This window comes from Hemibagrus wyckioides, linkage group LG06, assembly GCF_019097595.1.
Source record: "Hemibagrus wyckioides isolate EC202008001 linkage group LG06, SWU_Hwy_1.0, whole genome shotgun sequence".
Lineage (NCBI taxonomy): Eukaryota > Metazoa > Chordata > Actinopteri > Siluriformes > Bagridae > Hemibagrus > Hemibagrus wyckioides.
Window position 1 is genome coordinate 31,969,177 of NC_080715.1, and position 19,906 is coordinate 31,989,082.

General features: G+C 40.0%; 1 protein-coding gene, 1 long non-coding RNA gene and 4 other non-coding genes across 12 annotated transcripts; 3 read left to right on the forward strand and 3 right to left on the reverse strand.

Annotated features, from left to right (window-relative positions):
• Positions 1–520: 520 nt before the first annotated feature.
• trnaw-cca (transfer RNA tryptophan (anticodon CCA)) lies at positions 521–592 on the forward strand. The gene has a single exon. It is a non-coding gene; the product is annotated as a tRNA-Trp (tRNA).
• A 395-nt stretch (positions 593–987) lies between these two features.
• On the reverse strand, positions 988–1,060 carry trnak-uuu (transfer RNA lysine (anticodon UUU)). Its single transcript has one exon. It is a non-coding gene; the product is annotated as a tRNA-Lys (tRNA).
• Positions 1,061–2,607: 1,547 nt separating this feature from the next.
• On the forward strand, positions 2,608–2,679 carry trnaw-cca (transfer RNA tryptophan (anticodon CCA)). The gene has a single exon. It is a non-coding gene; the product is annotated as a tRNA-Trp (tRNA).
• A 395-nt stretch (positions 2,680–3,074) lies between these two features.
• On the reverse strand, positions 3,075–3,147 carry trnak-uuu (transfer RNA lysine (anticodon UUU)). The gene has a single exon. It is a non-coding gene; the product is annotated as a tRNA-Lys (tRNA).
• A 4,411-nt stretch (positions 3,148–7,558) lies between these two features.
• LOC131354077 (E3 ubiquitin-protein ligase TRIM39-like) lies at positions 7,559–14,510 on the forward strand. Of its 6 annotated transcripts, none has more exons than XR_009204692.1 (9): positions 7,559–8,179; positions 8,842–8,937; positions 9,024–9,254; positions 9,383–9,405; positions 9,492–9,610; positions 10,181–10,457; positions 12,593–12,648; positions 12,740–12,851; positions 14,005–14,022. XR_009204692.1 is itself a non-coding variant. In XM_058391345.1 (9 exons), exons 1-9 carry the CDS (start codon positions 7,781–7,783, stop codon positions 14,480–14,482), a joined length of 1,506 nt encoding a protein of 501 aa, XP_058247328.1. In that variant the 5' UTR covers positions 7,559–7,780; the 3' UTR covers positions 14,483–14,510. The 6 variants fall into 6 exon arrangements, 4 of the variants coding, with proteins under 4 accessions (XP_058247328.1, XP_058247330.1, XP_058247331.1 ...); XR_009204693.1 differs by lacking the exon at positions 14,005–14,022 and adding an exon at positions 11,067–11,119 and having other exon boundaries at positions 12,740–12,825; XM_058391345.1 differs by lacking the exon at positions 12,740–12,851 and adding an exon at positions 14,259–14,510 and having other exon boundaries at positions 14,005–14,085.
• Positions 11,196–13,564, reverse strand: LOC131354081 (uncharacterized). Of its 2 annotated transcripts, none has more exons than XR_009204695.1 (3): positions 13,493–13,556; positions 12,768–13,233; positions 11,196–12,653 (listed from the first exon to the last, which is right to left on the reverse strand). It is a non-coding gene; the product is annotated as an uncharacterized LOC131354081 (long non-coding RNA). The 2 variants fall into 2 exon arrangements; XR_009204694.1 differs by having other exon boundaries at positions 11,198–12,653; positions 12,768–12,855; positions 13,493–13,564.
• Positions 14,511–19,906: the final 5,396 nt, after the last annotated feature.

A 19,906-nucleotide genomic window follows, 5' to 3' on the forward strand; every position in this document is an offset into this window, starting at 1 on the left:
GGGCTTCACACTCACACACTAAGGTGAGAACTGCCTTAAGAGCTTCGACATCTCCTTTAATAGCTTGGGTAGGGGAATCCAGGCAGGTTATGTAGTATAAAAAGCTTTCACGTCGTCCTCCGAAAAAGATCCAGCCAGGTATCGGAAACTAGTCGCAGGATTCGCGGCCCACTACTTCCACCTGAATACGTGGACGTTCTGCCCTGAACTCCTGCTTGCCACAGTAAAACGGTCGGCACTTCCCAAAGCTCGTCTTCTGGGTCCTACCGACTGAGCAATACGGGCACGACCTGGGCTCTTCCCAGACGTCAGAATCAGGACAGTGTCCACGCACGTTCGACAGGTTCTCGTGATGAAACCGATCCCGTGCTCTGGATCAGAAAACGTCTATCCCGTCTGGTCCTGATTCGCGGCCCACTACTTGTCTCTGGGTATGAAGCGCGTCTCAATCTCCTCAGCGATGGACAAGAATGGGTTTGTGAAAGTCTGTGTCAGGGTGACCCCTGGCCCGGGCGTCCGCGACCTCGTGGCGCAACGGCAGCGCGTCTGACTCCAGATCAGAAGGTTGCGTGTTCAAATCACGTCGAGGTCAAGAACCTGTCCTCTACCCGTGTGAGGGTGTCGGGGATCTTCTATGCACAGTCAGATGCGCAGACTTTTATTTGGAATCGGATTCTTGTGATGGCCACGCGTGTCTTGGTCAACCTCACGATTAAAGCTATCGTTGCTCAGCTAGCAACATATCGGGGAAAAACGCACTGTTGTCAGTTTCTCAAGAAAGCTATATCATCTGCACTCGTGTCATATGTATCATCTCTATCATCTCTGCTCTGAACCAGCGCTCAGTACAACAAAGCAGCAGCAAGCAAGCTCAGGGTTTGTCCTCCGGATCATTGAAGCATTCGGACGCCAGCAGCGACTTGTAGGAGGCTCTTCACCTCTGCGGGCTGCAAAGGCCAACCCGGCGAGCAAAGAGGAGGCTATACGCGCCCGAACAGGGACTTGAACCCTGGACCCTCAGATTAAAAGTCTGATGCTCTACCGACTGAGCTATCCGGGCTACCGCTGGCGGCTTGCCTCAATTCCAAGCGGGTCAGGACGGTGGAAACACGCGTTCAACAGTTCCACCTGAATACGTGGACGTTCTGCCCCGAACTCCTGCTTGCCACAGTAAAACGGTCGGCACTTCCCAAAGCTCGTCTTCTGGGTCCTACCGACTGAGCAATACGGGCACGACCTGGGCTCTTCCCAGACGTCAGAATCAGGACAGTGTCCACGCACGTTCGACAGGTTCTCGTGATGAAACCGATCCCGTGCTCTGGATCAGAAAACGTCTATCCCGTCTGGTCCTTGTAGCATTCGAGAGTTTATTCGTAAATCTTCCTTAGTAACTGGACACGATCCAATTTCCGGTAATTCCCCATTTTTGTCTTCAACGCCAGTAGTGGAGGATGCAGTCCAAGGTGTAATCTTGCCTCTCTGTAACTCTCAAAAAACAGCTTTCTGCCACCGGTAGCACCGATTGCCCATTGTCTGACACATATAATGATAGAAAGAACTCGTTTGTCAGGAAAACACGTGATGTTACAAGAGTAAGTTGAACATCGGTCCTATCCGATAGGCTGGGTAATCTCGAAGATGGGCTTCACACTCACACACTAAGGTGAGAACTGCCTTAAGAGCTTCGACATCTCCTTTAATAGCTTGGGTAGGGGAATCCAGGCAGGTTATGTAGTATAAAAAGCTTTCACGTCGTCCTCCGAAAAAGATCCAGCCAGGTATCGGAAACTAGTCGCAGGATTCGCGGCCCACTACTTCCACCTGAATACGTGGACGTTCTGCCCTGAACTCCTGCTTGCCACAGTAAAACGGTCGGCACTTCCCAAAGCTCGTCTTCTGGGTCCTACCGACTGAGCAATACGGGCACGACCTGGGCTCTTCCCAGACGTCAGAATCAGGACAGTGTCCACGCACGTTCGACAGGTTCTCGTGATGAAACCGATCCCGTGCTCTGGATCAGAAAACGTCTATCCCGTCTGGTCCTTGTAGCATTCGAGAGTTTATTCGTAAATCTTCCTTAGTAACTGGACACGATCCAATTTCCGGTAATTCCCCATTTTTGTCTTCAACGCCAGTAGTGGAGGATGCAGTCCAAGGTGTAATCTTGCCTCTCTGTAACTCTCAAAAAACAGCTTTCTGCCACCGGTAGCACCGATTGCCCATTGTCTGACACATATAATGATAGAAAGAACTCGTTTGTCAGGAAAACACGTGATGTTACAAGAGTAAGTTGAACATCGGTCCTATCCGATAGGCTGGGTAATCTCGAAGATGGGCTTCACACTCACACACTAAGGTGAGAACTGCCTTAAGAGCTTCGACATCTCCTTTAATAGCTTGGGTAGGGGAATCCAGGCAGGTTATGTAGTATAAAAAGCTTTCACGTCGTCCTCCGAAAAAGATCCAGCCAGGTATCGGAAACTAGTCGCAGGATTCGCGGCCCACTACTTGTCTCTGGGTATGAAGCGCGTCTCAATCTCCTCAGCGATGGACAAGAATGGGTTTGTGAAAGTCTGTGTCAGGGTGACCCCTGTCCCGGGCGTCCGCGACCTCGTGGCGCAACGGCAGCGCGTCTGACTCCAGATCAGAAGGTTGCGTGTTCAAATCACGTCGAGGTCAAGAACCTGTCCTCTACCCGTGTGAGGGTGTCGGGGATCTTCTATGCACAGTCAGATGCGCAGACTTTTATTTGGAATCGGATTCTTGTGATGGCCACGCGTGTCTTGGTCAACCTCACGATTAAAGCTATCGTTGCTCAGCTAGCAACATATCGGGGAAAAACGCACTGTTGTCAGTTTCTCAAGAAAGCTATATCATCTGCACTCGTGTCATATGTATCATCTCTATCATCTCTGCTCTGAACCAGCGCTCAGTACAACAAAGGAGCAGCAAGCAAGCTCAGGGTTTGTCCTCCGGATCATTGAAGCATTCGGACGCCAGCAGCGACTTGTAGGAGGCTCTTCACCTCTGCGGGCTGCAAAGGCCAACCCGGCGAGCAAAGAGGAGGCTATACGCGCCCGAACAGGGACTTGAACCCTGGACCCTCAGATTAAAAGTCTGATGCTCTACCGACTGAGCTATCCGGGCTACCGCTGGCGGCTTGCCTCAATTCCAAGCGGGTCAGGACGGTGGAAACACGCGTTCAACAGTTCCACCTGAATACGTGGACGTTCTGCCCTGAACTCCTGCTTGCCACAGTAAAACGGTCGGCACTTCCCAAAGCTCGTCTTCTGGGTCCTACCGACTGAGCAATACGGGCACGACCTGGGCTCTTCAAACACTCTACAAACACTGTGCAAACACAACAAAACAACTCACATGATGTTCTTTGTGACCACAGTATTGAATACAGCCCTGTCAGGGAGACAGGCATGCATGCAGTTGGATCTCATAAGAACAGTAGAGACATTCATACCTTCACCACCCTCCACAAAAACTGAACTCCTCAGTCTTTATGCATCAGTGTTTCAAGGCTAGTTTCCAGGATTGCATCTTATCCACACTGACCTTAATGTTCCACTTGTCATACATGGCTGCAGGAATATCCCATATGCAGTCCATGACCAATGCCATGAGATGCTGGAAGAACTGGAGAACAGGGGTGTGATAAGCAAAGTTTCTAAGCCTTCTCCATGGGTTAGCAGTCTGTACATCACAGAAAAGCAACACGACACACTCAGAGTCTGCTTCAACCCTAGAGACTTAAACCTGGCCATACTCCATCAGCACTACAACATACCCACCCTGGAAGACATACGAGGCAAGTTAGCTGGTAAAAAGCTGTTTACCATCCTGGATGAGAAAGATGCCATTAGCAGATTACACTTGATGCGGAGTCTGCAGACCTGTGTGCTTTCAACACGCCATGGGGCAGGTACTGCTTTCAATGCTTGCCTTTTGGCATCAAGTCAGTGAAAAAAGTCTTTCAGTGCTTGAACTCAGAGAGTTTTGGGATATTGAAGGTGGCTTCATGGTGGCCAACAACATGATCATAGCAGCAGCTACCGAAGCAGAGCATGATGTCATCCTAGAAAAGATGTGGAACATAGCAGAGTCTCAACATCAAGTTCAACAAAGACAAGCTGCAATATATGGTTAATGAGGTGACTTATCTAGGCCATGTCATTAAATCGGAAGCAATACAGCAATATTACAGCTTCCCCATGGGATGGTTACATGGGATGGTGGATTCCTGTAGTTTCCTGTCAACAGAGTCTTCCTGAAAATCAGAAGGAGCCACTTATCCCCGATTCGGTTCCAGAGTGACCATGGCAGAAAATAGCTGCTGACATTTTTGACTTTCAGGGACGAGCATTTCTTCTGATAGTAGACTATTTTTCTAAATATAGAGAAGTTCTACAGCTGTCAGACCAAACATCAGGCTCACTTATAACGCAGTTCAAGGCAGTGTTTTTGAGACATGGTGTACCTAATACCCTGGTCGCAGATACCTTTGCCAGTGGCTTGATTCGCTCATGATTGGAGTTTCAACATCACCCATTCCAGCCCGAACTACACTCAGTCCACACGGTATGGCTGAGCGAGCCATAAATACTGTCAAAACTATGCTCAGTCTGGCACTGACCCTCACCTAGCCTTATTGACTCTTCACAACTCTCACTGGTCTCAAGCACTCTCCAGCCGACATCCTGATGGGTAGAGTCCTATGTTCCACCTTACCAACAAGCAAAGCTGTTCTGTGGCCTTCCACACCTAAGTACTTTCAAGTAGTGCTGCAGCATCGTCAGCCGCTGCAGAAGAGTTGGTATCATAGAATAGCAGCTCCACTTCCAGCCCTTAGGAGGGGACAGATAGTATATATGAGAATCAAAAATACATGGAAACCAGCTACAGTTGTCAGAATCAGAGATGAGCCCCACTCATACGATGTAATCACATCATCGAGCACAATCTACCGCAGAAACAGGCACCACCTCAGACCTGACAGGTCAGTCATACATGATACACAACCCGGTTGCCCCATGTACTGTGGTGATGTCCTGTGTGAAAATACAGTTTCTGAGCCTGTTCAAAATGAGCCGCTCCAATGTGTTTAAGAGAGTACTGTCCCTGGTTCTCGATGCACAAGAGCTGGACATACCATCAGACAACCTGCACAGTTAAAAGACTATGTTCTAACTTAAGCATGTTTGACTAGTGTTTATATTTCTTGTGCATAGCAAATGATTACTTATACACTGCTAGTGTTTATAGCATACTGTCCCTATTTAAAATTTGGTCAATATATTGTTCTATATTGTCAATATTTTAAGAAAAGGGAAGTAGTATATGCAGTGAATAGTTTAGCCTAGGACACCCCCACACAGTTTGTGTAGTGGGTTCGCCTGTAAATGTACTGCATATGTGCCACCTGTACCAGTTGGAGTTTGGGTGACAAGTAAAGTAGAAGCCCATGTGCAAACACTGTTGTGCATGTGTTATTGCTAACAAAACATACAACAACTTGGTTTGAGAACCAGCAAGATTATGTGTAGGTCATTGCACCACATAGGAGTTTGATTGTGTAGAAACACTAGGTAAGGGGGCAGGTGCCACTTTTAAATTTTGGTTAGTTTATCCTAGAGTAGTCAGGTAGTTTGCTTTGGTTTTGTGAGTTTGGCTAGTCAACTAAAACAGAGCTTGGGGTAGATTGTTTTTATTTTCGTTTCTTTGGCACAGTCCATGTTCTCCTATCTTTGTGAGTCTAGCTCCCCTGTCACTTTGTGTCCTGTGTCTTCATGTGTTGTCAGTAATCTCTTGTATGTGGATCATTAAAGTTATAATCCTGCCTTCTACCTCCTGTCCTGCCTCCATCATTTGGGTCCAATAAACTTATGACATAAAAGTTATTGTTCCTGTGTGTTCAGTAGGAACATAACATCCTGATTACAATAAATAGGTATGTATTTAATGAGAGTTGAGCATTTAAAGGTTTCAAAACGGCAAATAAAAGTGGGTGTGATGGTTCTGAAATGGAGCATGATGAGTTTCAAACTTAGAAATCAGAGGGTGAAAAATCATCTGTTCGGAAATGAAAGCTTAAACTTACTGCAAAAGTCAAAATATAATGTCAAAACGTGATATTTTACAGAGAAAGTTAGAATTTGACAAATCATCCCAAGTGAAAAGCAAAATTCAAGAATGTATGGGAAATAGAAAATTTGATATCAAAAGTATGTTTGAAAACTTTAAAATAAAATGCAAAGAATCAAAAGAAGCACACGAGTCTCTGAAGAGAAAGATATGTATGAAACATGGTTCAAACATGGTTCAAAGTAAAATAATAAGCAAAAGTGTTACTTCACAACCTACATATCATCATTTACAGCAAAATGCATCTCAATCATGTGCTTTAGTAGATGACAGAGGGTTTGATTCCACACAGACAGTGCTTCAAAGGCAATAGGAAATAACAGAATTGCTAATTCAACAACAAAAATCTCAACAGTTGCCACTATGTAAGATTCCAGTGTTTGAAGAGGATCCTTTTTAATTCACTTTGTTCACAAATGCTTTTAAACAATTTGTGGAAGAAAAACACTAATAACAAGGGACTGCTTGTGTTTTCTTGAAAGATATACAAGAGTGTACCCAAGAGAAACTGTTCAAAGCTGTATGAATATGGCCCCTGAAAGTGGTTATGATACAGCTAAAGTTATGCTTTAACAGTTGTTTGGAGAAGATTATCTTGTTCACGCTGCATATATGGAGAAGCTGCTCTTTTTATATGGGTGTTACAATGCGATGGCAGATTTACAGTACATACAGGAGCTGGACGTGCACAAAGGCAGTAATTCTAAAGCTTCCATTTAAACTTATAGAAAAATGAAGAACAGCTGAATGTGATGTCATGTGATCTCATTCGACACAAACAAAGAGCAAGATTTTGTAATGTCACATTCATTGAATACCAAGTTAAATAATTTCAGATCCAATATTTGGGTCCATTCTATTAAAAATGCAGAGAAACTGGTAAACCATAGGATGTCTACAAATGGAAGTTGCAAATCCAGTCAAAGCCAAAGGGATATAGTTTTGCTACCAATGTTACCAGCAATGACAAACCTATTGTAAGTAAAATCAAAAAAGCAAATGCTGAAAATCAAATTAGTCAATCTAAGTGAAACTCTACCACCAAGTCATTCTCTGGAGCAATGTAAAGAATTACATGTTTATTGAATGTAAAGACGAAGCAGAGGAAAAAGATAAAACTTTCTAAAGGAGAAAGCTGTCTGATTTGGTTGCTTACATGTTGGACACAACATGTTTCTAGGTGTTATATACTTATTTACAGATAAGGCTGTTCCTTAATCATTTTTTTTAATTCATAGATATATTTTTCAAAGTTGTAGATATCTTCCAGACTATTTGTATAAATAAGCAATAAAAAATGGACTATTGCTCCTTTAACTAGGTGTTGTGTGTTGTGTGCGTTTTCTGACATGAATAATGACTGTAACAGGTCATAACGTGTCTCTGTAAAACTCCTCCTATTAGGGAAGTATTAGGGAGTGTGAGATGACTGCAGTCCTTCATAAACAGGCTGCAGCGTTCTGCTCTGGTGAGATTAGTTTTATTCTCAGTTTACGTAGAAATCTCAGTCTCATTTTCAGCACAGTGACCTACAACGTCAAGTATTTACAAACCTAAAATCAGTGCATGATTAAAATTAAGCTCTGATGGTTTGGACTGGAGAGAACAACAGCAGCAGTAAAACAAAATGGCTTCTAGGTTTTCAGAGGAGGATTTCTCCTGTCCTGTGTGCTGTGAAATCTTCAAGGATCCTGTTGTTCTGAGCTGCAGTCACAGTGTGTGTAAAGTGTGTTTGCAGAAATTCTGGGAAACGAAACAATTCAGAGAATGTCCTATTTGTAGGAGGAAGTCGTCTTTAGAAAACTCGCCCATAAATCTGGCCTTAAAGAACCTGTGTGAGACTTTCTTACAGGAGAGAAATCAGAGCTCTTCATTAGGGTCTGAAACAGTCTGCAGTCTGCACAGTGAGAAACTCAAACTCTTCTGTCTGGACGATCAACAGCCGGTGTGTTTGGTGTGTCGGGATTCAAGAAAACACACTGACCACAAATTCTGTCCCATGGATGAGGCAGCAACAGACTTTAAGGTAAAAATGAATATATCTATACTAAAAAAGTATACCTATACATCTAAAAATAGGTTGAATTTAAAAACATGGTGAAATAATTACATAATAAATTGCAAATTGCAATATAATCACTATATATTTAAGTATGCTTTTTCATTATACCCAAATTTCCTCAGACAAGTGTTACCTGCATAAACAGCCAAATCTTCTGTATTTGACTAAAGTATATTATGAGCTTCTCATAATTTTCTGCTGCTCTTAGAGCATTTTAAAAGCTGTTCTACTTGTGAGATCATGTTAACTGAGAATGAAACTTAGTTCACTATGAAATCCTGGTCTACTAATGAAATAAAATTACAAATTGTACTAATAACAATAGCCTTGAGTTAAATATATTCATACAGTAATTAAAAAATGTGAATCTGTCATTCAGTCATATTCTTCCATGTGAGAAAAAAGCATTGCATTGTACACCAGTAAACCCAGATTCCCTAAGTATAAACTTTTTACATTTTTTTTAACCTGGTGCTTTTTAAAAGCTTTTATTGTGTCATGATCTTTAATATCAAATATTGAACATTGTACAGTTAAATCCCCTTTAACAGTTTACAGAGATTTAACGATGTGTGCAATCAGAGCTGATGCACAGAGTCTCCATGTAGTGTGTTGATTTGTTTTAGGAGGAACTCAAAACTGCACTAAAGCCACTACAGGAGAAACTGAAGATCTTTAAAGACTGTAAACTGAACTGGAGTCAGACTGCAGAACATATAAAGGTTACAATCAATAACATGGTTTTGATAGAATTATATTCTCCATCATAAAATCAGTTCTATTTAATTTGATTTCCTCTTCATTGTAGATTCAGGCCCAACAAACAGAACATCAGCTTAAGGAGCAGTTTGAGAAGCTTCACCAGTTTCTAAGAGATGAAGAGGCAGTCAGGATCGCTGCACTGAGAGAGGAAGAGGAGCAGAAGAGTCAGATGATGAAGGAGATGATTGAGAAGTTGAGCAGAGACATATCATCCCTTTCAGACACAATCAGAGCCATAGAAGAGGAGATGAGAGCTGAGGACATCCTGTTCTTACAAGTGAGGATCATTTAGTCAGTATTTATACTGTGAGAAAGTAAAACTTCTTTCCATCATCACAAACGTCACATTTCAGTGGTGTAAAAATGTGTATCATATCCACTGATATGTGCTTTGTTGTTTTCCAGAACTACAAGGCCACAGTAAAAAGGTGAGTGATGTGGTTCCTGTCTCTCTGCTTCTCTGTTTTTCTGAATCAAAACCCACAGCAACCCTGACTCCTGAATGTTTTTGCAGAACCCAGTGCACACTGCAGCATCCAGAGGAGCTTTCAGGAGCACTGATCCATGTGGCACAACATCTGGCCAACTTAAAGTTCAGAGTCTGGGAGAAGATGCAGGACACTGTCCAATACAGTAAGACTCACTTTTTGAGTAAATGTGTGTGTGTTGTGTTCTTATAAACATTAATAATTTTTATATAATTATAATAATTCTTTCCCCCCTTTTCTACCTTTGTTAATTACCCTGATGTAGTTAATATATTTACATTTTGATCTCATTTAATGTGACTTTAATGTGACAGAGCATTCATTTGGAAAGACTTCTTTTGTAATCCGAGTGTTCAGTGTTTGAAGTGTGAGCAAAGAGAGAAAAAATGAGAGGAGTGTTCATGAGGAGTGCAGCGGCTTACGGTTTAAGCTACAATTATTATGAAGATTGTTTACATTTGTAATTTAAACACAACCCAAAATGCCATGTTTTGTATATAACATTATATATGTTTATTAATTTATTATGTAATTACACTTATCATTTATTTCATTTAGGCAAAAGCTAATGCTAGTGCAATGTTAAACTCCATTGTAACGAATTGTATAAATGGAAGCTAATGAAATAGAAAAGAATGTACAGTGACAATGGGTTTTCTTTCATTCCTTTTTACTTCTTATACCTGTGTGTGTGTGTGTGTGTGTGTGTTTTCAGCACCTATAACTCTGGACCCTAACACTGCTCATCCTGAACTTATTGTCTCTGATGATCTGACCAGTGTGAGATCCAGTAATGAGGAACAGAAAGTTCCTGATATTCCAGAGAGATTTGATTATTGGGAATGTATCCTGGGCTCCGAGGGCTTTAACTCAGGGACACACTGCTGGGATGTTGAAGTTAGAGACTGTACACACTGGGCATTGGGTGTGATGACAGAATCTGCTCAGAGAAAGGGGTGGATATTCTCCAGAAGTGGAATCTGGTGTGTGAGGTATTATAAAGATGAATATAGAGCAGCTTCTACACCACAGCCAGAGAGTGAACTCTCATTAGCACAGAAACTCCAGAGGATCAGGGTGAAACTGGACTGGGACAGAGGAAAGCTGTCATTCTCCGACCCTCTCACAAACACACACATACACACTTTCACACACACATTTACTGACAAATTATTGCCATATCTATATGTTTCTGGTAAAGAATCTCCTCTAACGATCCTGCCACTTCAGTGCTCTGTAAGAGTGAATCAGATCAGTTAGAGCTGAGATTGTTTTATTCCAGTTCACTCATGAAATATTGCAGATTAAAAGATTCATATTCTTTGTGAAAGTTTGTAAATCAAAATAAAGTGAAATACTAAAAGAGAAATATTGACAGAAACCATTTAGAAAACAACTGCTTATGTCAGAACTGAAAAGCTTATTTAATTATTTAAATAATAAATTTTAGTGTTAAACTATTTAGTTTAATACTGTAAATCATGAAATGAAATTTACATTAATACAACCAGGCTCAAGCTCTAACGTTTTTTTGTTTGTTTTTTTTAACAATGTTTTATGCATGATAAAGTTTGTGCATGATTTTGTGTCCACACCACTAGGTGTCATTATAAGACCAAGACATCTGCCATGGTATTAACCAGCATTCTTTAAAGTGAGTAGTGCTCAAATGTCTGAGTGAACCTTTAAACAGACAGTAACAAGGAACAGATAAGTAGACTACATTAAGACCAGTGAATTTTATTAATTCTGCTCAAATTAATATACACAACTCTTCTCCATACTGATTTTATCCAAGATTCCAACACTGATTAATGTGTAGAAATGACACACAAAAAATGAAGCAGTTTAATATAAAATGGTTATATAAAATTAAATCTAGGTATTAAAATAAATATACACTGACCAGGCATAACATTATGGCCACCTGCCTAATATTGTGTTGGTCCCCCTTTTGCTGCCAGAACAGCCCTGAACTGTCGAGGCATGGACTCCAGTAGATCCCTGAAGGTGTGCTGTGGTATCTGACACCATGATGTTAGCAGCAGATCCTTTAAGTCCTGTAAGTGGTACGTGTCAAACTAACATCCACATAGATGGCAGGATCCAAGGTTTCCCAGCAGAACATTGCCCAAAGCATGACCTTGCCTCCACTGTGGTGCATCCTGGTGGCATGTGTTCCCCAGGTAAGTGACGCACACGCACCCGGCCATCCATGTGATTGGAAAGAAAACGTGATTCATTAGACCAGGCCACCTTCTTCCATTGCTCCCTGGTCCAGTTCTGATGCTCATCTGCCCATTGTTGGCACTTTCAGCAGTGCATAGGGGTCAGCAGCCCCATATGCAACAAACTGTGATGCACTGTGTATTCTGACACATTTCTGCCAGAACCAGCATTAATTTCTTCAGCAATTTGAGCAACAGTAGATCGTCTGTTGGATTGGACCACACGGGCCAGGCTTTGCTCCCCATGTGCATTAATGAGCATTGGCAGTCCATGACCCTGTCACCAGTTCACCACTGTTCCTTTCTTGGGCCACCTTTGATAGATACTGACCACTGCAGACCGGGAACACCCCACAAGAGCTGATCCAGTGGTCTAGCCATTACAATTTGTCCCTTGTCAAACTTGCTCAAATCTTTACGCTTGTCCATTTTTCCTGCTTCTAACACATCAACTTTGAAGACAGGATGTTCACTTGCTGCCTAATATATCCCACCCACTAACAGGTGCCATGATGAGGAGATCATCAGTCTTATTCATTTCACCTGTCATAATGTTATGCCTGATCGGTGTAGGTATTTACATAAAATATTTACATATTTTATTTGACAGAATACACTGTGATTCACATTAAAATTAGAAATTACTTTTTTACTTCAGAGCTTCCAAGAACAAATAAACAACAATATGAAAATTAAAATAAATAATAAAATTAAAGTCACTTTGGATGTAGATTTAATTAGATCTTAGATCAAATGTGATTTTAGAAGTTATTTTAAGTCATTTTGAGAAATCAACTGAAATCGGTATGTGAAATTGCCTTTTGTTGTCGACTAAATCTCTCAGAGTCTGTTTGTCCAGCACACTTCCTTTTGATCCCATACTTCTCCTTCATTTGCAGGACGATTGATGAGCTAACCAAGGAAATCCTTTCTCTTTTAAAGGCATTCCAACAAGGTATCCTGTAGACACATTTATACTTTATTTAAAATAGATTTTTTTTCTGTGTGAGATTTTTTAATGAGCAATGACCCCAATATTTTCACAGTTTTAAAAGAGCAGCAATATGTACATACATAACCAGAGGAGCTGTCATCCTTCAAAAATGGAAAGCGGGCGATCAAACTCCCCAGAACATCTCCATACATTTTATGATTTGGGTACCTAAGAAATATAATAAAATGTATTATTTCAGTACCCAACAACCAACAAGTTTGACATTTACCTGTAATGAAATACAATACTGAAAAGTAACAGTCAATGTTGGAGCTAAAAATTGCACAAAAGTTAAGAACTTGTTGAACTACACCTGTTAACATAGGCCTGAGAAAAATACTCACCGCAAACTGAGTATGTGTGGAAGTCACATATCATACCCTCCGCCTTCCACCTGACTCACTTTTATTTGAATCGGTGCCTATCGTTAACTTACCATTAGCGAACAGCGCGCGCGCTTCATTGAAATTAAAATTCACGCTTCTGTCTCGAAGCTCGTCTCCTTATAACACAACTGTCTTATTGTTGTTGACAATTTAATTAACACTGAAAAGGAAATAAACGGAGACTGTAACTTAATTCATTTAAAAACCGGAGCAAAATCAATTTAACGGTTCTTTCTGAACCGACGGCTGACGAAGCCCGTCAGTGCTACCCAGCAGTATTTTTAACTGAGGTAAATATTATCCATTTTGCTTCTAGTATTACTATTTAACACAAGGGCTACTCTAACAATTAGAAATATTAACTGATGACACTAAATATTTCAGTAATATGATTTCAAAAATGTAAAAACTTAACTTACCTGAGGGTATGGACGGGCAGAAATGGCGGACTCCTCAGTTTGAAAAATTAACTGTCGCTGTCTCGAGACTCATCTTCGCCAATCCACCAATAGGAATTCAAGGATGATGAAACGCATCTACGTCACCAGAGGGCATTTTTACCATTATTTGTTTTTAATGCCCCTTTCGGGTGAACCATCACAATATGGTATAGTACGAAATAAAGAAAACACCTGGTTAGTTTATTTATTTCACAAAATGATTCGTCAAAAAGGCAAACTATAATATATTAGGAAATATAAGTTTCATGCTAATGTACAAACTTGCACAAAAAAGCTCAAATCATACATTGACTAGATATTAATATTTGTTGACTCTCTTGTTTTTGACTACAGCAGTCATTCTCCTGGGTCTTAACTCAAAAAGCTTTGTGAATGTGTTGTGTAGGCCTATAATCATTGTGTAATCTTTAGTTTACATTTCAGTCATAAAACATGAATTATAGAACCTCAAGGAACCCTTTTTTTTTTAGAGTGTACTGCTGCAAGTGCTCCTGCCACTGAACTAGAAGTGATGGACAGTTCTGCGTTTAAGTCAGAGCAGGAACCTTCAGGTAAAGTTTAAGCTAAGCAAAAATAAACATGCAGTCTATACTCTTAGAACAATATGTGCTTTTATGATTTATGAGATCATCAGTAGTAGGACTGTAATCATGGGGTCATACAACTGATGGCTGCACAATTAATATAAGTATAGATTATTGAATGTGTTTATTTCATATTGCAGAGCAACTAGATGTGCAGAGTGAGAGAGAGATTGAGATTCAGGGAAAGATGAAAGAGACAGTGAAAGCCTTGATAATCCATTTGATTATTTTGCCCGTCCTCAGTCCAAGGATTTTGATTTATTTACTAGTGCTAATGACTTACTGTTTACTCTTACTGGTCTGCTCTTATGCCATTGAGTGGACATTATTATCTGTTACTTACACTGTTGTAGCTTTTTTTTAAGTTTGTGTTTGTGTTTCTGATGCTTTTGATATACTGTACTTGATCATTGGAAATACCTAAAATATATATTTCAACATTTGAATGTGTATCTCTTATTATCCCTTTTATTATCCCTAAAAGTGTAAGCCAATTTTATATTTGTCTGTGGTGTGGTAGTATAGTATAGATTCCTAGTGAGTTTTTGAAGGTTCATTTAGGCCTTTTTATTCATTTATAATTCGTCTGGTAGTCTACCTGTTACATCACCTAATAGGGTTGGCTTACAAGATTAGCAGTCTGGTGGATTACATGAATAGGGTGGTGGTGACGGCAGCAGCAAAGGTGGGATGGAGTCAAATTCCTGGCCTGAATTATTGTCCCTGCCCGCAAACCTGGGATTGAAGTAGGGTTTTTTAAACAGGGGTTTGATAACCACTGGTTTAAAAAATGTAGGCACATAGCCAGGGTTCTACTGGTATTATCTGTTTAAAGAAACATCTAGTATGAAGGCTGATAGTTTGCAAAAAGAAATTAGTGAAATTAAATCACGTTCTTGAAGCATTCTACGTGCCAATCAGAAATAGTCATATTATGTACAGGATTATCTATCAAATTGTTTTGTTTTAAATTAATAGACTGAATTATTTGCCTGATATCAATTTTTCCATTGAAATCATTCATGAAGTCATTGCTGCTGCATTTAGATGGTGTACGCTTTTCTACAGAAATTTTACTCCTACTTAGTTTTGCTACAGTACTGAATTAAAATTTATGATTGTTTTTGTTGTCTTTGATTAGGGGAGAGAGACACACTGATCTAGCAGCACTAATAGATTTTTTTTGTAGCTCAGAAGTCTTTCCTTCCATGCTAACTGAAATATTGATCATTTATTTTGATGCCATTTACATTCAAATTTCCTGGCTGATTGTTTTAAGGTACAGTCTTATGCAAAAGTTTAGGCACCCCTTGATAAATAACAGATTTTGGTGATTTTTTAATTGAAAAGATGTTAACAGAGTGCTCTTATTTTTTATTTTTGTTCAATTTATGGCATAAGAAGTAACTATGCATCAATGTTTGCTGAAAATATTGTGCATTTTTTCCATTTCCAAGAGAGACTGTGTTAACATCTTTTCAATTAAAAAATCACCAAAATCTGTTATTTATCAAGGGGTGCCTAAACTTTTGCATAAGACTGTATATGTGTGGTCATTGTACCAGGGTGCTAGTTTCTTTTCTTTACTAATTTTCCTTTTGAGTGGAGCTACATTGTCTAAGGTGTAGCGAAACACTCTAAGTAATCACTCACCTGAAGTTTTCTGGGGTCAGATGGTGAACCAATCATGGATGATAATTCTAGGAGACTATTGGTAAGTGTCTCTGCAGTAGCAGATGTAAATGAATGTTTAACACGGTGATTGGGCAAATTGAGTCTCATATCTAAGATGCCTTTCAAATGAAATAAGATTTTAGATTTGAGACAGCTTCCGGGGAAGTGCTACTATATTTTCTATATTTAAATGTAATGTTAGAATAAGATCCACACTGTGACCCCCATCAGGAGTGGGTCCTATTGCCTTCTTATTAACAACTACTGAATCTAAGATGGACACAACTGCTGTTCTCAGAGTGTGCTCTGGCTTATTAAAATGAATGTTGAGGTCTCCTACAATTAATGTTTTGTCTAAAGAAACAATGAGGTTTGAAATGAAATCTGCAAATTCACTGAGGAATTCAGAATATGGCCCTGGAGGTCTATATTGACTATGATCAATTTTTATGATAAATAGGTTACTAAATTTTTTTTTTTATTATTGTTTGTATTTTGTTTGGGGAGATGGGTGATGACTTGTTGCAGCTAGCAGATGGTGGGATTAGCCTGCTTCCCTGGTCCTGGCTCTGGATTGTCTCTGATTAACTAGATCTGTTCTAAGGTGCTATGCTGGAAGAAATGAGAGCAGCACCTTCCTGAGTGGGATGGACACTGTCCTGTCCTAACAGCCTTGTCCTTAAAAGAGCCATGCCACATTGTGATGGGGCCAGAGCATATTACAGCATCGGACAATGCCTTTGCTAATTTACACACCTCTACAATATTGCTCCTAGTAATGTCAGACTGACGAAGGCATATATCATTAGCTCCTACATGGAAAACCTCTTTCGAGAACCTGTGCTTCCTGAGTTTCCTATAACCTGAGCTCTTTCAGGTCTCTCAGTGGGTGATTCACTGAGGAGAGCAAACCTGTTAGACATGTGAACTGAAGAGGAGTGGTGCTCCCATGGGTGAGTGTTAGCTTTAGCCTTGGCTTTGTGACTATGCTGCTGAGTCGTCACCCATTCACCCCATTGTGAGGGCTCTAATGCCATAGTTGGGGGGTTACTAACTCTAGGGCATCCAGACTATCCACTACAGACACTACACTACTCTCACTATCATATAGCTATCGTTATCGTTAAAGCTTATCCTGAAAAAAGAAAAATTAACTGCAATAGGCAAGTAAAACAAATTGCAAACAAAAGGTGACAGCGTAAAATACTGAGGCAAAAGAGAAAATTAGACGGTATAAATTAAAACACCATCATGGGCAATAAACTTGCAGTAAACGCTTCAAACAGGAAGTGACACAAGAAGCAGTGCTGATTCTCCATTTTCTTTAATAGCAGCCAGAACTCAATAGTAACCTGGTTGTTATTAATTGTGACTAATTACAGGTGCAAGCAATTCTACAGTATGCAAGAATTTACAAGCAATTTCACACATCAACAGATCCATAAATAGGCTACACTGTATGTGGAATTATTAGAAGTGCTGACCAGCGTGAGTTAGCTGATGGGTCAGGATTCTCCCAGCTATCATGTCAGCACAATTAGTGACCACCATTAATTCTTTACACAGTGGGTGTACAAGCCAAGATAAAATGAGATGAACTGAACTGTGGACATGTCCAGCTTCTGAGGGCTGCACTGATATCCACCCATGCTCATGAAGCTCCATCCCCAGAGCCTAGAGTAGAGTGTTTATGAAATAAGTGACAGGATGCACATTAAAACACAAACAAGTCCAAAAGTCATTTTTCCAAAACACTTTTCTTAGTGACTTAAAACATTTGTGCTAAGGCCATATTTTAATCTGTTTAATCAAGTTGTAGATAACTTTCAGGCTATAAGGAATTAAAAATGGACTATTGCTGCTTTAAGTAGGTGTTGTGTGCATTTTCTGATGTAACTGATGACTGATGACAGTTCATAATATGTATCTGTAAAACTCCTCCTATTAAGTATCAAGTCTGAGACGACTGTAGTCCTTCATAAACAACCTGGGGTGTTCTGCTCTGGTGAGATTAGGTTTATTTTTAGTTTATAGAGAAATCTGTCTCATTTTTATAACTGCGAAAGGAAGTGATTACTAACTGCACCTACAAAGTTTTTTTTTTACATAGTGAAAGTGAAACTCTGAGCATTTGGACTGGAGAGAACAGCAGCAGTAAATTTCTCTTGTCCTGTGTGCTGTGAAATCTTCAAGGATCCTGTTGTTCTGAGCTGCATTCACAGTGTGTGTAAAGTGTGTTTGCAGCAGTTCTGGGAGGCCAAAGGATCCAGAGAATGTCCTGTTTGTAGAAGGAAGTCATTTATGGAAAGATCTCCCATGAGTCTGGCCTTAAAGAACTTGTGTGAGACTTTCTTACAGGAGAGAAATCAGAGCTCTTCATCAGGGTCTAAAACAGTCTGTAGTCTGCACAGTGAGAAACTGTGCAGACTACAGTGTCTACTACTGACTACTACTGAGTCTTCCTTTCCATCGTATTCATCAGCTTCTATGAGATGAAGAGCCAGGATAGCTGCACTGAGAAAGGAAGAGGAGCAGAAGAGTCAGATGATGAAGGAGAAGAGTGAGAAGTTGAGCAGAGACATATCAACTCTTTCAGACACAATCAGAGCCATAGAAGAGGAGCTGAGAGCTGAGGACATCCTGTTCTTACAAGTGAGGATTATTTAGTTAGTATTTATACTGTGAGAAAGTAAAACTTCTTTCCATCATCACAAGCATCACATTTCAGTGGTGTAAAAATGTCAGAGCAGAGCTTTTGCAGAGCCCAGTGTACACTGCAGCATCCAGAGGAGCTTTCACTTTCACTTATCCATGTGGCACAACATCTGGCCAACCTGAAGTTCAGAGTCTGGGAGAAGATGCAGGACACTGTCCAGAACAGTAAGGGTCTTTCTTTCTTTCTTTCTTTCTTTCTTTCTTTCTTTCTTTCTTTCTTTCTTTCTTTCTTTCTTTCTTTCTTTCTTTCTTTCTTTCTTTCTTTCTTTCTTTCTGATGTGTGCGTTAACCATTAATATATTTTTCAGTTCTTTTTGCCCACTGTTTTTCTGCATTTGTTAAGTGGAACTAAAGGGATTGTAGTGCTATTATTATTATTATTATTATTATTATTATTATTATTATTATTATTATTATTATTATTATTATTATTATTATTATTGTGTTCATTTTGAACTTATGTGATTTGAGGGGATGTTTTTTTTTTCAAATACTTCTATTGTTGTCAGACTGTTCAGTGTGAGCAGATGGATAGAGTGAAAACATGAATTTCAGTGGCTTACAAAAGTTTAGGATTCATCATAGAATTATAATTGTTATAATGATTGGTTACATCTCATTTTAACTAGATATTAGATCAAATTTGATTTTAAAAGTTTTAGAAAATTTTATTTTAAGTCATTTTGAGAAATCAACTGAAACTGGGTATCTGATTCTGGCAGCTTTGACCCATGTGTAAAGCCTCTGCAACATTTTGGAGGGCTCTGTAGGGAATTAAAGCTAAATTCACCTGTCACATGTTACACTATACAAACCCTTCTTCATTCTCCATCACCAGGGAAAAACTTTTGATTATTGTCTATTATTACCTGGAAAATTGTTATATTATAGCAGAAGTGGAGAGGGTAGTAATGATCAGGAAGAATGCCGGGAAAAGTGAGTGGTAAGGATCTACACCTGGGTAGGATTGCAATAACGCAGTGGCGGGCCGTGCGTTTCACACTTAGGCCTTCACTGGTGTCCTTCCTGAATTAATCCACCTCTATAGCATCATTATGACGCCACGGCAATAGATACTAATCAACCGTTAAATAACAAAGTAAAAAAGAAATTAGGCTAGAGTATTTCACACCTCACAAGGTATAGTCAATTTTATTACTATTACTTTTCTCAAAAAAGACATTCTTGATGACATATGCAGCAAACTGCAATCTCCGGAGGACGCAGCATCCAAAATGAGACGCAGTGAATATAGAAACAATGTGTGTTGTATCACAGGCTCTTGTAGCAAACATGAATAAAATTACATTACATATAGTGTAGCAAAAAACAAATTAACACAATTCAGTCTCACAAATTTCCTTTCACTGCAGCAAAACAAAACCCACAGCCCACCCCG

What these genes read in the sequence shown, in the direction of transcription:
- LOC131354077 (XM_058391345.1), top strand. Translation starts at nt 7,781, where the DNA reads ATGGCTTCTAGGTTTTCAGAGGAGGATTTCTCCTGTCCTGTGTGCTGT. An exon ending in AGACTGCAGAACATATAAAG is followed by an intron (nt 8,938 to 9,023) that starts GTTACAATCAAT and finishes TCTTCATTGTAG; the next exon opens with ATTCAGGCCCAACAAACAGA. An exon ending in GCAGGACACTGTCCAATACA is followed by an intron (nt 9,611 to 10,180) that starts GTAAGACTCACT and finishes GTGTGTTTTCAG; the next exon opens with CACCTATAACTCTGGACCCT.